Below are 15,426 nucleotides of genomic sequence, written 5' to 3' on the forward strand. Positions count from 1 at the left end.
AATAATAATAATGATAACAAATAATAATAATTGTATTTCAATGCGCCTTTCAGGACACCAACCTTTGCTGTACATAAAATATCGAACAACGATAAACCAAAATGTTTAAAAAAAAAAAAAGCAATAAATACAAAATTAAAACAAAGTACAGTTAAAAAAAGGGGGGGTAGCATGTGAGGTAGTTTAATAAAAGGGCAAGGTGGCGGAATTCTAAAGGTTAGGTGATAATGAGTTTCAGAGTTGGCGGGGAAGAGCGGCTGAAAGCTCTGCTCCCCATGGAGCTGAGATGGGCACATTGTACGTTGAGATGGCGGAATAAGGATGAAGTAGCAATGTGAAGGAGGTATGAAAGGTAGAGCGAGACAAGGATCTGGATGGCCTTATAAATGTACGGATTGATTATATAGGTGAGAAAATATGTTTTTCAATGAACGCTATCAAATTTGTTTGGGTGCGCGAGTCAATGTTTCCACCCAAAACTGTGAAGCACGGCTACAGCTAGTATTTCAAATTCATTAATTATATCGGACTCTGAGGAAAGTCGGAAGAAATGGTGCTCTGTGGATTATTTTCAGGTCCGGTAAGAGACTGAGGCATAGTCGGGAGAGAAGGCAGTAGCTGCTAATTTTTACAAGCTATGCCTTCCAATCTTGTATCTCACCAATGCCAGAAACGGATGACCCGGAACTACAATAAGGAAATTGCAAGATTTGGGAATTATGTATTTTAACCATGACGGAAGACCTGGGCAAATTCGAATATACGTGATCCTAGCGCACAGCTAGCCAGTCGTTCTCTAAATTGCTTGGTCGCACTAAAAGGAAAAGTCTTCCATTTTTGATGTACTTTTGTATAATGACAATAAAGACCAATAATTCCACTGCAATTGTGTTTTCTGTGTTTGTTTGGTAGATTTATAGTTATGATTTTGTTACAGTTCTATACTCTCAATCCGCAAGGATGTCATCTTGAGGTAAGTTTGACCCTTTGGGGCTTTATAGAAAATGTAACGGTACTTTATGGATTTTCACTTTTCGTGAGTGGTTCTTACCCCGGTTTACCGCGATAAGCAAAGTCATACAATATTTGGATTGTTTGAATAAACCTGAATTCTGACCGCAATCCGACCATTCACTGCATTTAAACATACCCAGAGGCACTTGACTGAAAGCGTGCATGTGACTTCCAATCGAGGGTGTCCATTTTCAAGTCACTAAATACTCAAAACCGCAACCGCGATTGAGGTACACTTCCACATTTAACAAGTCAGCAGCTTTGTAAGTTGAGTTATTGTTCGCATCTCATTCGGAGTTCACCACATAATTAGTGAGGAGACGCCACCATATACCCACCCTCCATTTCAATTTCTTCAAAACCGCGACACTCACATCGAAAACAGTTAAGATTCTTACCGCTACGGCTTTAAACACCGTAAGATACTTAGGAAATTGGCTTACAATCACTCTAAGATACCCAGGGACAACGGAGCACTTTTAATGTTGTACAAAGAAAATAGTCAAAATAAACAGAAAAATGAACCTTTTAAATGTGTTGGTTAACATTCCTTCCAGTGCCACTAGTGGTTAATGTATCATCTTTGTGTACTTCATTTAAATGGATAGTGTTTTTTATTTTGTGCCTCCTTCTTGTAAGAAATAATTTAATTCATTAAAAATATATATATATTATTTGAAATATAAGCAAAAATACATAAACTGTCATATGCTCTACACCTACATGGCCTTTCATAACTTTGCCCCTCCTTCACACTGCCACGCCATCCCACAACTTCTTCTTCCCTCCATATCACTATTCCCTCTGCCCGACTCAGCTCCATGGGGAGCAGAGCTTTCAGCTGCTCTGCCCTCCAGCTATGGAACTCATTGCCGCCTGACCTCCGAAAGTATGCGACCCTTTCTACCTTCAAATCCGGACTCAAAAATCACCTCTTCAGACTTGGCTATTCTTTAACATCCTCACACACTGCCCCTTTTAACGATAGTATGTTTTATTGCTTGTTTTCTGTTTTACTCTTGTTTTACTCTTTGTTTATCGTTGTGTCTTATTCAAATGTACAATGACATTGAGTGTCCTAAAAGGTGCTTCCAATTACAATATACTATTATTATTATTATTATTATTAAATGTGCATTTTTGTAACTATAGCTCAAGAAATGTTTATTTAGTTTACGTAATGTTAGGCTCACTTAGCCGGACCTGACACTGTTGTCAGCCATCTTGCTGCTAAGGGTACCCAAAAGCCTCAAAAATGCAGGGCAAGAAAAATGAAGTTAGAATTGTGTGTTTTGGTCACTTTGAGTCTCCATAGTTTTTGCTTTTTACCACTCGTATTCGGTTACACAATACAGTGACCTCCAGTGGGTTAATACAGTGGGCACTGTCCCTGACGGTGTGTAATATAAGCCCACAACATGTCAATATATTGTGTCGTGCTACAAAGCACAAATAAGTATACAAACTATAATTTCTCAAACAGACCAAAGAAACAACAGAACCTTGTGAAATGGGCAGGCAAAATAAATGGAAGAAAATGGTTTGGTCTGTTTCCTGTGCTTTGTAGCACCTGTTTTCGGTTGCACAGCCATATCGAGAGGTCAAATACTACATTGTCCCTATAATGCTGTACCTATTAAATTGAAGTACAGTGATCCCTCGTTTATCGCAGGGGTTGGGTTACAAAATATACCAGTGATTGGCGAAAATCCCGGCGTAGTTGCCTTATACAATGAATTACTTTTTTATACTTTTTTATACACTGAAACCAAAAATGGGCCCAACAAAACAAATAATAACATTTTGTTTTTGTTTTTTACGAATAACTACTTAAATACTAATTATCAGGGGGACTGTTTACCCTATCAGAATCCACTATGCAATTCCATGGGGAGGCAAAAGCGTGAAAGTTAACTGCGATTTGGAGGTATTACTGCATTCCGATATTACACTCCATATCTCAAAACGCTGAAATAAGTTTGACACTCCTAACTTAAAATGTGGACGAGGGTGCTGGGTTAGAGAGAGGTAAGGACTGATCTATTTATTTGGATAAGCGCTGCTTTCAGGAAACTGGTGAAGGAACAAAGTATTGATCCTAGGACAATATTATCGAAATGATCCAAGCACTTGCTTAATATCTAAAAAAACACATATTTGGATCGATCCACCCGCGCCTAGTGTGCACACATGTATTAAAATACACACTATACAAAAATAGGATAACAGATTACGACCAATGGAGAAGGTCCGGGCAACAAATTGTCTAAACCAGTGAGGGTTCCGTAGAGTAGGACGTACCTAAATTCACTTCCCTTTCCCACATCCCTTTTTTAGTTCATAACCGCCAAAGTATTAATAATTAATGAGAAAAATTCAGTGCCATGTGGATGAGTCATACTTTCAGCTTCTTGGTTCCCCAAAAGCCCGTAGGTTGGATTTACACAGACAAAAATCAGGATTTTCCTTTTTTTTTTTCCAGAAATGGAACAAGTATGAATGTTTGATTGGTGCCAAAAACAGAAGAAACCTTTATACCTGTTGGATAAAAGATGTGTGTCACAAAAAAGCACGAGTCAAAGAGGCACGGCAGTCAGAGCTCACTCACGAGTCACGACCAGACCCCAATTATACAATGCTCTACTTGTTCATTTTACATTGAAATTCAAAGGCTTTTTTTTCCAGATCTTTATCAATCAAACAACATTTCTGAGCAACGTGAAATGAATTGTGGGAGCACTAAACAGGAAATAAATGACTGATATAAAATTGAATTTATTTATACTTTCCAAGTTACATTCTATTCATTTGCAATGGCGACAAACAGTTCATCAATTTAACTTAACAATCTTTTCATTTATAACCAAGGAGTAAAAGTAAAAGTCAACCCCAAAAAATGTATTTGAAATTGTTTCACTAAATGCAACATTTGAATTAATATGATTTGCAAAATTAATTTAAAGTAAACTCAAAGGATTTCATAACACTCATATTTTGCATGGACTTCTAGTATAAATACGGCATACTAGTTTTACCATATGATTTTAGAATACATTTCTATATCTGGTTGTTCACATACCTATCGGGTTATGGACCTATCCTGCCATATGTAGACATAAATGTATAAATAAATAAATACACACAACTATAAACTAATTTAACCTATATAGAAAAATCAAATAAATATATGACAAAAATGCAATTTATGTATTAAATTCTGAATTAATTTTGTTTATTTTATCATGTAATTTGTCGTTGTGTATTTCGTTATGTAATGTAATTGCCGTGTGGTTCTTCATGGATTTTTCCATGTATTTTGTCGCTTTTTTTTTATTATGTATTTTGTCGTACATTTTTTCACAACAAAATACTATTAAATCGAGGGGGCGGGTCTAAAGGGTTAATCTTTTCACCTATTTGTTGATTGGCAATGATACAATCAGTTATAGCTGAAAACCTCTGGCAGTTTGACCCGCGCCCTCATTTGAATACGATTTTGTTTTAACAAAATACACAACAAAATAAATGACAAAATAGATATCAAAATGTATGAGTACAGTAAATAAATGACAAAACGCAAACATCAATGAATAAAGTGCATAAAAAAATGGTAGATTTTGCATTTTAACTCATTTTCTACATACAAAAAACTACTATAACTTCCGGACTACAAGCCGCTACTTGTTTTCTACATTTTAAACACTGAGCTTCCAAAACAATGCAGCTTATTTATTTATTTATTTTTTTCACGAGGCAGATGCTCAAAACAGACCAGAGTACTGTACTGACTAAGATTCAGATGCCATTGCAATAACAACAGCCTACATGCAGAGCCATGTGACTGATCTTAAGCTCTCCCATCCCTTGCGCACATGACAAAGTCACAGATTGGAGTATTGCTGATACAACATAAAAAATATATCTTTAAATGCTGACACCTGTTACTTAATAAGGAGGGGTACACAATAATTGTTGGGCTGAGAGTTGTAGGACTGATAATATCCTAATTTGACATCGCTGTTTACGGTCTTAAAGGAGGAATTTAGCAGGTAATTAGTCACACGATGCCACACCAAAATAGCAAATAAGCCGGCACTACCTTTTAGAAAGATTTCAAGAATGTATGTATAATTTTTTATGTAGTAGTAGCAATACTTGGTTTCTTTTCTATCACAAGGGATGGGAGAGCTTAAAGTTAGGGTGCTATGTTTAATAATTTAAGACTGCACGACAGGAGATTGCAGCAGAGTAGGACATGATTTCCGTGCATTTCTTAGACACACTCAAATAAACTCTTCTTTTTCCATCTTTTTTATCTTTTTGTCTCCCCTGACAGGCCTGATAAAGTAAGATAAAAACAGATAGATGCAATGGAAAAAAAATGCATTAGGAATCTTTTAACACAGTTGGGCGTTAACACATATTAATTAGTAATGAGTAAATATTTAACTTTAAACTTTCTAAGGACTCCAAATTACGCACCCTACGTTTTAATCTCAATTGCATGTCTACAGGATGATGTCATGCTACAGGCTTCTGAATTTGAGTCAGTACAGAACATTTAGTTTTGTTTCGAGGATTTTTTGTTGCACAGTCAGCAAACGAGTGTCTAAATTGCGACACAAAGTGTTACTTTTCTGTACTAGACATTTCCCTGGTGATTTGTTTTAAACGTAAGAAATGGACGTGAATGAGTTCATTTAGGTGGCTTGTACAAAAACAACATTAAGTTTTTTTTTTCTTAAATTTGCAAGTGCGACTTTTAGTTAGGCCCATTCTGTAGTTCGGAATTTACGATGATCCAAATTTTGTGTTTGGTATTGTTGTGGTACATGTGAGATATCATTGTTAGGAATCCTTTGATTTTACTTACACTTGAAGCAGGGGTCGGCCATTTTGCCATATTGGTAATAACTCTAGTAGTGACTAATCACAGTGTCTAGTCAAGCTGAGTCATGATAAGTCGTATCCAAAATAAGCAAAAGGGACGGCATCTGACAAAATGGCCACCCCCTTACAAGGAGTTTAAACCATTAAAGCACAGGTGTCAAACTCGTTTCAGCTCAGGGGCCACATGGTACTAAAACCTCATGGGGGCAAGACTAGTGAATTAATGGCATCAAAAGTGAGCCTTGGCCAGAAGACTGGGGTTTTTTGGAGGCTCACAATTAAAATATGTTCCAGAGATGTAAGCTTAGACTACAAAAAGTTTTTTTAGTCAGAATTGGTTTTCTACACAAAATTTGTAAACAAAAAACAACAATTGAATTAATTGTAAACTGACAAAATAGCAATTAAAACTAATTTAAATTATTGTTTTAATGATTTAGAAGTGATTCTGACTGTTTTACAAACTTTGTTGTTAGATTCCAGATCTGTAACAGAAAATAGCTAAAGCTTTTTTAAACAACTGCAAAGACATCCACATGCTATTTTTGAATGTTTTTATCAATTTCAACAGCATGTCTGCTTTTTGAATTTAAGTAAAATAACATCAGGGTGGATTTCCTGAACGTTTGCTGGGTGATTGTTGGTGGTCAGCAAATACATCTACAGTGGGTGCTTTGCAAGTGGCGCCTGGTTTTGGGGACCTCCGGTAGACATATTTAAAACTGCAGATCATTCTTGCTCATTTTTCTCCTGTGCTTTACCCAGCATTGTCTCACGGCCCACATTAAATGATGTAGGGTCCACATCTGGCCCCCAGGCAATTAGTTTGACACATTTGCATTAAAGTTTCATAGTTGTATCAAACTTTTTATCGAGAAAAACGCTTTGGGGTTGCCTTTTTCTTGAAGTAAATTATTGATCAATATCTTTTCTTTAAACAGTGTGACTTCAAAGTAAATCAAGCAAAAGAGGAATAAAGCCACTTCCTACTCGAGCCTACCCTAATATTGCACATTCTGATGATATGACTTTTCCAAACACCACCACTCCTAGAACCTTCTTAAGTTGAATGCACATTTATTTTGGTTGCATAAGTTCATAAGAAACCTTTCACAAGATGCTGCGCGAGATGTAAGAATAAGGCCGGGCCCCGCCGGGCTTGCCGTGCGAAACAACACAGATCACATTTCACCATTGTTCATCATGTTGACTTGTTAAGTGGACTGAAATGGGAGGAAAACAAAGAAAAGAAAAAAACAAAAAACGTTTGACAGTCACATATCTACCTGTGACGTTATTAGCTCTGATGTCAGTTAGTTGTCTCAGGGCACTATCTGTGTTGATCGTCTCTTTAAATAACCCTGCATAGAAAAATAAACTAACTATAGTTTTAAATTCTTTCACTATGGATTGAGAACCAACCAGAGGTGAGAAGGTTACCACTGATTGAGTCCTTACTAGGTTACTCCTTGGGTGCGGTCTCTGGATGATGATGTTCTGCCATACATGGTATTCGTGTGCATATGCAGATGTTTGTCAGTGTATTTTACAAACCAGTCCCACAGATACAAATAATGTAAGACTTACAAAATAAATTCCAAGTTACGCTTACATGGCAAGCAGCTTTGTACTCTTTTATCCATGGGTTCATTTTAACAAAACGCTCTCAGGACGACGACGTCATCTCCGATTCGGTTCTTTGTCCCACCCCCCCCCAAAAAAGAAACGTACATTTTCAATGGGTAACTTGAAGAGGAAAACACAACTCCATTCAGAATACACAATATATTAACATGGCTCTTTACACAAATAAACGAGTCGCAAAATCAACGTGAAAAGTGTTTTGCGGTGCCGTCTTCCTATCAACACCAAACAGGAGCCACGATTGTATCATTCGGACAAAGAGTCTGCAAGCAGCCCCAGAGATTCTCCCCGAGAACAAATATCCTTACAAAGTGGGAAAAACAAGGCCTGGTAGAATCCACCGAGTCTCTTTTTCATAACTTATCCCATGATAACAGACGCCTGAACATTTTGGAGCCAAGATGGCTTCAACTGTTTCTGGCCTTGATATAAAATGTGGGGAGGATCTTGCGAGGTATATTCTCAAGCATGGTTTGATTTTTTTTGGGGTAAAAAAAAAAAACAACAACAAAGTAAGAGTAGAAACAATGCAGGGGAAAAAATCGCCATCTCCATAGCAGCAGAAATACTAAGACTGTCTGGTTGTTTGTAGGCTGTCTGGTGGTGTCTACCAATCATACGTGAGGCGGGCGATCTTGCCGTCTTTCACCGTAATGTGTATCCTCCTCGATCGGAATAAAAGCTGGGGAGTACGGAGCCATTTTGTCCATCTAAGCACTGGTCATTACGGTTTCCCAGAAGGCACTTTTTTGCTGAATGTGTGTGTGTGCGAGGGAGTGTATGCGCACAGCTGGCTGCGAAGAGAAAAGGGAAGATAGAAAAAGAAAAAAAGGGTCGGGGGTTACATGAGACGTGCAACTAGAGGGAGAGGAGGAAAACAAAATAAAAAGAGGATCTTTTAGCGCCTTTCTACCGCTTTCTACCGACGCTTGTACGAAATCACTGCACCGACTCAAACATGACCGTGGCTACATTTTAGTTAGTGCGGTCTGCTCCTCAAGCACCTGAAGGTAATCAGGTGTTCCCTGGAGCTTGGCTTTCAGCTCGTAATACTCACTTTTTCTTTGCTCCACCACAATCTTACTGTGGTTCCCGCCTATCAGCGACGACTTCTTCATCTTTCTGTCCAGAGTTTTCTCTGGGTAGCGGATCTCGTAGGCGCCCATCCCGATGCTGTTGAAGTCTCTCTTGCCTTCCAAGAAGTTCTGGATGAACATGCTAGGCTCTCGGTTGGGTAGGAATTCCTCCAGTTCGTCGATTGTGCTGAGGCGCTTGTTGCGCTCCAAGGTTGAAAGGGTGTCCTTCTCGGCGCTGCTCCGCAGGATGATTTTCTGCCGCTGCGACTCTGCGAACTTGAAGCCGGCGTCCATGTCCGGCGAGCGTCCGATTCCGCAGGTGTGGCTCTTGCCGATGTGTTCGATGGTTTGGGGTATAAAAGTTTCGCCCCCGAGTTCATCCCCCGGGATGGAACCCTTTTTACCGGATTTGTGGCCGTGCCGGTGGAGTTGCAGCGACATGGAGCCGCACTCCTGATTGCCCAGTTCCTGCCGACCGGCTGGTTTTTTATTCCGTCTTAGGACAAAGACCAAAAGGCAGAAGGCCACAAAGACCGTAAGAATCAGCACGACGAGGATACTAAGGATCATGATGGAGAGAGGTACGGGCCCTCCTGGCGGGGCTTTCCCAACTCCGGCAGGTGAAACTGAGGTCAAAACCGGCGTGGCACTGGTGAAAATGAACGGTGGTCGAGCGATCAATTTCGGGCAAAGGATTTCGTTTTTTAAGAGGCGCAGTTCGGTGTTGTAGAATTGTGCTGGCGAGGCACATCTCACCTCCTTAGCAGCCACTCGATCGCTGAGCTTGTCCAGCCACAGTTTGAGAGCGACCAAATCGCACGAACACTCCCACGGGTTACCTTCCAGGTCAATTTGGGTCAATGAGCGCAGCTGGTCCAGGACACCGCTTACAGGCAGGGTCATGAAGTGGTTGTTTTTCAAATTAAGCTTGACTAAAGAGACGCCTGCAAACACATAAGCAGGAAGACTCCGGAGGACGTTATTATTGAGATACAGGAGTTGAAGGTTTGGCATAGAGTCAAATGTGCCAGCTAGAACCTCCTTGATAGCATTGTATTCCAAATATAGGTACTGCAAATTGGTGAGGCCCAAAAACATCTCGGGGTGCAACTGTTCGATCTGATTTCCGTTCAGGTACAGCCGTCTTAGATTGGTAAGGTTAGCGAACACGCCCTTCTGGACGCTGACGATTTGGTTGCTGCCGAGGTGAAGCAAATCCAAACCTTCGAATCCCTGGAAATCGTCCGGGCTCACGTCTCGAATGTAATTCCCGCTCAAGTGAAGCTTCTTGGCGTTTTGAGGTTTGGGGATTACATCAGCAAGGTTTTTGATGTTTCTTTCCTGGCAGCTGACGGTAACGCCGAAATCAGAGGGGTGGGTTTTACAGCTGCATGCCTCCGGGCATAGCAAAGGTGTGCTCCGTGTCTGAAAGGAGACAATCTGGCTATTTCTTCCGAAAGGGGGCAAACCGGCCACGATTCCGTTTCCATAAATTTTGGATGAGTCTGTGGTTTTGGGCGATTTTGTGGCCAACACGGAGGTCGGCGGGATCGACTGACCGGGATCGGGTGGTGCTGGAGGCATTCGAACGTCAAAGTCACTTCCGGTACCCATGGGACAAAGTTCTTGTTTATTGGTCTCTTTCAGGAGCCTCCCATACAAGTCGCTCGGAGTTTCGCAGATGGCCTCGCCAATGAAAATGTTATAGGGCATGTTTTCAAGCCACGCCTTGAGCGGTGCCAGGTCACAGGTACAATTCCAGGGGTTATCATCCAACTGCAGTTCGACAATCCGTCCAATGTGTTCCAGAACTCCCAAATACGGAAGCTTCTGAATCCGATTTCCTCTTATATCCAAGTGCGTGAGCGAGGCAAAGCGAAAAATGTTGTCAGGGAGGGCCTGTATGAGATTGTCATTGAGAATAAGCACTTTCAACTTGTGCAGTTTGTTGAATGCCCCCTTTTCAATGTACTTGATCAGGTTGTAGTCGGCTTGAAGGTATTCCAAGTTCTCAATCCCTTGGAAAGTGTCCGCCTGCAGCACCTTCAGCTCGTTGTTGTTCAAGTGCAGTTGTTTCAGCGCGCTCATCCCCATGAAGGCGCCACCTTCGATGTTCTGCAGCTGATTGTTCCCCAGATGTAGGGACACAGCGTGGGTGAAGTTGAGGAAGGAGTTCGGGTAGAGGATGATCAGGAAGTTGTTTTGGAAGTTGAGGTGGTACAGGGACGAGGCGGGTGGGATAAGTTGCGTGGGCCGGTAAACGGCCACCTTTTCGCAGTTGACGTACAAAACGTTTTCCACTGACAGGCAGGAGCAGGCGCTGCACGTCTCAGACGTCAAGTCCGTAGCCGACGGGTCGGCCATCGGGAGGCCGTCCGGCGCAGAGGGGGATGATGGGGAGGAGCTTGAGATTGAGGAGGAAAAGGCTGCCAGCAGGAGAACGAGCATCATCTCGCCGATTAAAAATCCTCCCACAGAAAATCATTTAGTGGCCTTTGGAAAGGAAAAAAAAGTCAGGCGCATGCAAAGGTTGGATGCACACACAGTCAATGGATTTATATGTGCTATAATACAACATTAAACAAATGTAATTTTCACAGTTTTGCGAAATAATCTCAAAGTATAGAGGGTGTCTTGGCATATTTCACTCAAAATTATTGTTTACGTGTCAAAAAAGCAAATAATGATCACAGCTGTTGCACATACATCACATTTCCTTCCTAAAGGACAAGGACATGTCTCTGCGTATTCATCATAATCGAAATCAAACGATTGCAGTTCTCTCCATCATAAGGCGCCGCTTTCAAGCCAGCCAGTCGCATAGTTCGTAAAGCGTCTCCGGGCACTCAGTAGACATGACACTGACTATTAATAGCATTTACCAAATTTCTTATTCTAGCTGAATCAGACATCATTAAAATGAAAAATAAAACGGAAGGGAATAAATCAGTACTCACCTAAGGCTGACAAGACGGGCTCCATCCGGAGACCTGGGGTGGCACCGGTGGGACATGGACAGAAAAGCGCCGTAGAAGCGCTCCCAACCGAGCAAGAAGGCTAACATTTCAGCCAGGATGCAACAAGGCTTCCCCGCTCCTTCATTTCCATGCAGACTGCTGCACATCAACGGGAAGCAAAGCGCACTGGCTCCGATTGGGGAGGGGGTGGAGAGTGGGGTATGCTGGGGAGACTGTAGAGCAGGGGTGGGCTCCTATTCCACCCGTTGCGTCTTTTGCTTGCAAACACACAAAAAACAGCTCTTTGGCTTACTTAAGTCCAAAGGTTGTCCCACCTCCAAGGGAGAAGATTCGTTGGGGGCCCCGAAAAGATTGCATGCAGCACCACAATGCAAGGAGGAGGGGGAGGATGGGGGTGTCTATAGCTCTTGAAGGCGCGTCCAGCGACTCCTAGTCGTGGGAAGGTGCACAAGGTTCACAATTCTAAGCCACAAATCAATCATCTTTGCAGTGTTTTTCTGGTTTTCTCTTAATTGGAAGAGAGGAAATCGTAGGGTTTTTAACGGGACGAGTGAGAAAGCTGCGCGTCCGGTTCAGCCGCGTAACGGATGATCCGGTAAATAAACCGTGGTGTGTTTGACAGGATCCGGAGTGGCCAAGTTGAGCGCGCCAGTGACAATTTTTCTTCACAGATCGAGATGCAGTGCATGCCCGTCCTTACAGAGTTCTCCAATGTATAATTGATGCGTTAATTTCCCCAAAATCCGTCTGGCACTCATCCTGGGTTGATGTAGATTGTGAAGGGCAGTCGTTTCGCAATCGTCGAAAAAGCGCAAACTGGTGCGTAAAAACGAGCAATGCCGTCATTCGACTGATAGTCCAATGCAATGCAGGTGGCCAGCGGCAAACTCTGCGCTTTCCATCATTGACAGGGTTAAAAAGAAACTAAAAATAAAACTCACAGTGGGAAAGTTAGGTTTAAAACAGCCAGCCAATCCAGAAAAAAGAGGGATGAAGAGGATGGAAGCGTGTACAGTTTCCAGCGCAATATCCGTGTCAAGGTGCGTGCTCGCTCCTTTCTCAGCCGCATTCACTGAGCAGTCGACACCACCGGAGGAGGATGCAGAAACTCGGAGGGAGGGAGGGATGAGAGAGCAAGATAGAGAGCAAGAGAGAGAGAAAGAGAGGGTCGCACACGTCTGCAGCTCAAATCCTTTACTGTAGCATCATTTCGCGTATTATTTTCAACAACAGAACTTATTCTAACGTCTGTTCTGTCTTCTCCGATGTGTCACCCAGCGGAAAGTTGCTGGAATCGAAATACATCCACCTGCCAAATTGTCCGCTTGGGGTTTGAGTTGCTCGTAGTGGTGGAAATTCCGATTGTTTTTAGAGAACAGGCTCTTTTGGCTCGGCTCATTAAAAAATAATGCATCGAGTTAATTTCTGTGAAAATGTATTTTGATATTGTATTATAAGATCCTTGATAATTTCAATATACGGTGGACTTTTACCAAATTTAAACTGTAAATTCGTTTATTATTGTGTGTGTGTGGGGGGGGGGGGGGGGGGGGGGGGGGGGTGTAGCACGCTTTGTGTGGTCTTCAGTGACTTTAAAAGCGCTATATTAATGCAGACCATTTAGTAAACAAGACAGAGGAGATGCCACTCCTAATGACCGGTCACAAGCGCGTTATAGGGAGAAAAAAAAAGGGTGGGGGGGGGGAAACAGGGAGAGAAAGAGAGAGGGACAGAGAAAAAGAAAGAAAGGGAGAAAGATAGGGAGAGGGTGAAAGAAAGAACTTGAGAGGGAGGGAGGGAGACAGATAGAAATAAAGATAGAAGAGAGAGGGATTAATGTAAAAAGAAAGAAACAAGGAGAAACAAAAAAGTGAGACGGGGAGAGACAGTGCAAGAGGAGGAAGGGAGAGAACAAGATAGATGAAGAAATAAAGCAAGATAAACAGAAAGTAAGACAGAAAGATAAATTGAGGGAAAGAGGCAATTGAGGAAAGAAAGGGAGAGAGTGAAAGAAGAGAAGAGAGAAATAAATTGAGAGAAAGAGGGAGAGAGAGAGAGAGAGGAGAAAAGATAAAAAAGGACAAATGGAAAAAATTAGAAAAGGGGAACGAGAGGGAGAGAGGAAGCAAAAAATGGAGAGAAAGAAACTAAAAAAAGAGAGCAACACAGCGAGAGAGAAGGGAGAGAGAGAGAGAGGGAGAGAAAGGTGAAGGGACAGAGATAGAGGGAAAGAGAAAGAGTGTGTGAGAGAGAGGGGGGGAGAGATGTATGAAAAAATAAAGTAGACAGAGAGATAGAAAGAGGGAGAGAAACAGAAAAAAGCATGAGCGAGAAAGCGACAGGGAAAGAGGACAGAGTAAGAGAACAAAGAAAGGGAACACAGAGAGCGGAAGAAAAAGAAAGAGAACACAGAGAGGGGAAGAAAAAGAAAGGGAACACAGAGAGTGGAAGAAAAAGAAAGGGAGAGAGAGAGAAGGGAAGACAAAAGAAGGGAGAGGAAGAGAGAGACACAAAAAGATAAATGGAGAAACATAGAATTAAAGAGGGAGATAAAGAAAGAGAGGTACAAACAGAAAAAATGCATGAGCAAGAAAGCTACTGGGAAAGAGAGCAGAGTGAGATAACAGATTAAGAGAAAACGGATAGAGGGGGGGTCAAGAAAAAGAATGGGAGGGTGAGAGAAATGGAGATATAAAGAGAGAAAGAGAATGTGATTGTATAATTGGAGAGAGAGACACAGGGAGAGAAAGAGAGAGAGAGAGAGAGAAAGAGAGAGAGAGAGAAAGAGAGAGAGAGAGAAAGAGAGAGAGAGAGAGAGAGAAAGAAAGGAGAAGAGATGGAAAAGGACAAATGGAAAATAATGAGAAAAGGGGAACGATAGAAGAGAGGAAGCAAAAAATTGAGAAAAAGAAACTGAAAAAAGAGAGCAACACAGAGATAGAGAAGGGAGAGAGAGAGAGAGAGAGAGAGAGAGAGAGAGAGAGAGAGAGAGAGAGAGAGAGAGAGAGAGAGAGAGAGAGAGAGAGAGAGAGAAAGGTGAAAGGACAGAGATAGAGGGAAAGAGAAAGAGTGTGTGAGAAAGAGGGGGGAGATAGATAGATAGATAGATAGATAGATAGATAGATAGATAGATAGATAGATAGATAGATAGATAGATAGATAGATAGATAGATAGATAGATAGATAGATAGATAGATAGATAGATAGATAGATAGATAGATAGATAGATAGATAGATAGATAGATAGATAGATAGATAGATAGATAGATAGATAGATAGATAGATAGATAGATAGATAGATAGATAGATAGATAGATAGATAGATAGATACTTTATTCATCCCTGAAGAGATATTCACATTTCCAGCAGCAAACCGAGCTGAGAACAATGCAATAATAAAGCAAAAAGAATACAATATACAAATACCCAGTGAGAGAGATGTATGAAAAAAGAAAGAAGACAGAGAGATTAAAAAGAGAGGGACAAACAGAAAAAAGCATGAGCGAGAAAGGGAAAGGGAAAGAGCACAGACTGAGAGAACAGAGAAAGAGAACACAGAGAGGGAAAGAAAAAGTGAGTTTGAGACGGGGGAAGCAAAAGAAAGGGAGAGGAAGAGAGAAACAGAAAGCAAATAATTAAAGAGGGAGAGAAAAAAGAGAGGTACAAACAGAGAAAAAAAAGCATGAGCAAGGAAGTGACCTGGAGAGAGAACAGAGTAAGAGGGGAAGAAAAATAATGGGAGAGAGTGAGAGAAATGGAGATACAAAATAAGGGAGAGGGGGGTACAGAGAAGTAGAGAAACGGAAAGAAAGAGAATGTGATTA

General features: G+C 41.4%; 1 protein-coding gene across 1 annotated transcript; it reads right to left on the reverse strand.

The window, feature by feature from the left end:
• Positions 1-3,769: 3,769 nt before the first annotated feature.
• Positions 3,770-12,681, reverse strand: slitrk4 (SLIT and NTRK-like family, member 4). Its single transcript, XM_088343331.1, has 3 exons — positions 11,582-12,681; positions 8,606-11,117; positions 3,770-8,342 (listed from the first exon to the last, which is right to left on the reverse strand). Exons 2-3 carry the CDS (start codon positions 11,073-11,075, stop codon positions 8,194-8,196), a joined length of 2,619 nt encoding a protein of 872 aa, XP_088199457.1. The 5' UTR covers positions 11,076-11,117; positions 11,582-12,681; the 3' UTR covers positions 3,770-8,193.
• Between the last annotated feature and the right edge of the window lie 2,745 nt (positions 12,682-15,426).

This window comes from Urocampus carinirostris, chromosome 9 (genome assembly GCF_059441175.1).
Source record: "Urocampus carinirostris isolate Australia breed hairy pipefish chromosome 9, RoL_Ucar_1.0, whole genome shotgun sequence".
Lineage (NCBI taxonomy): Eukaryota > Metazoa > Chordata > Actinopteri > Syngnathiformes > Syngnathidae > Urocampus > Urocampus carinirostris.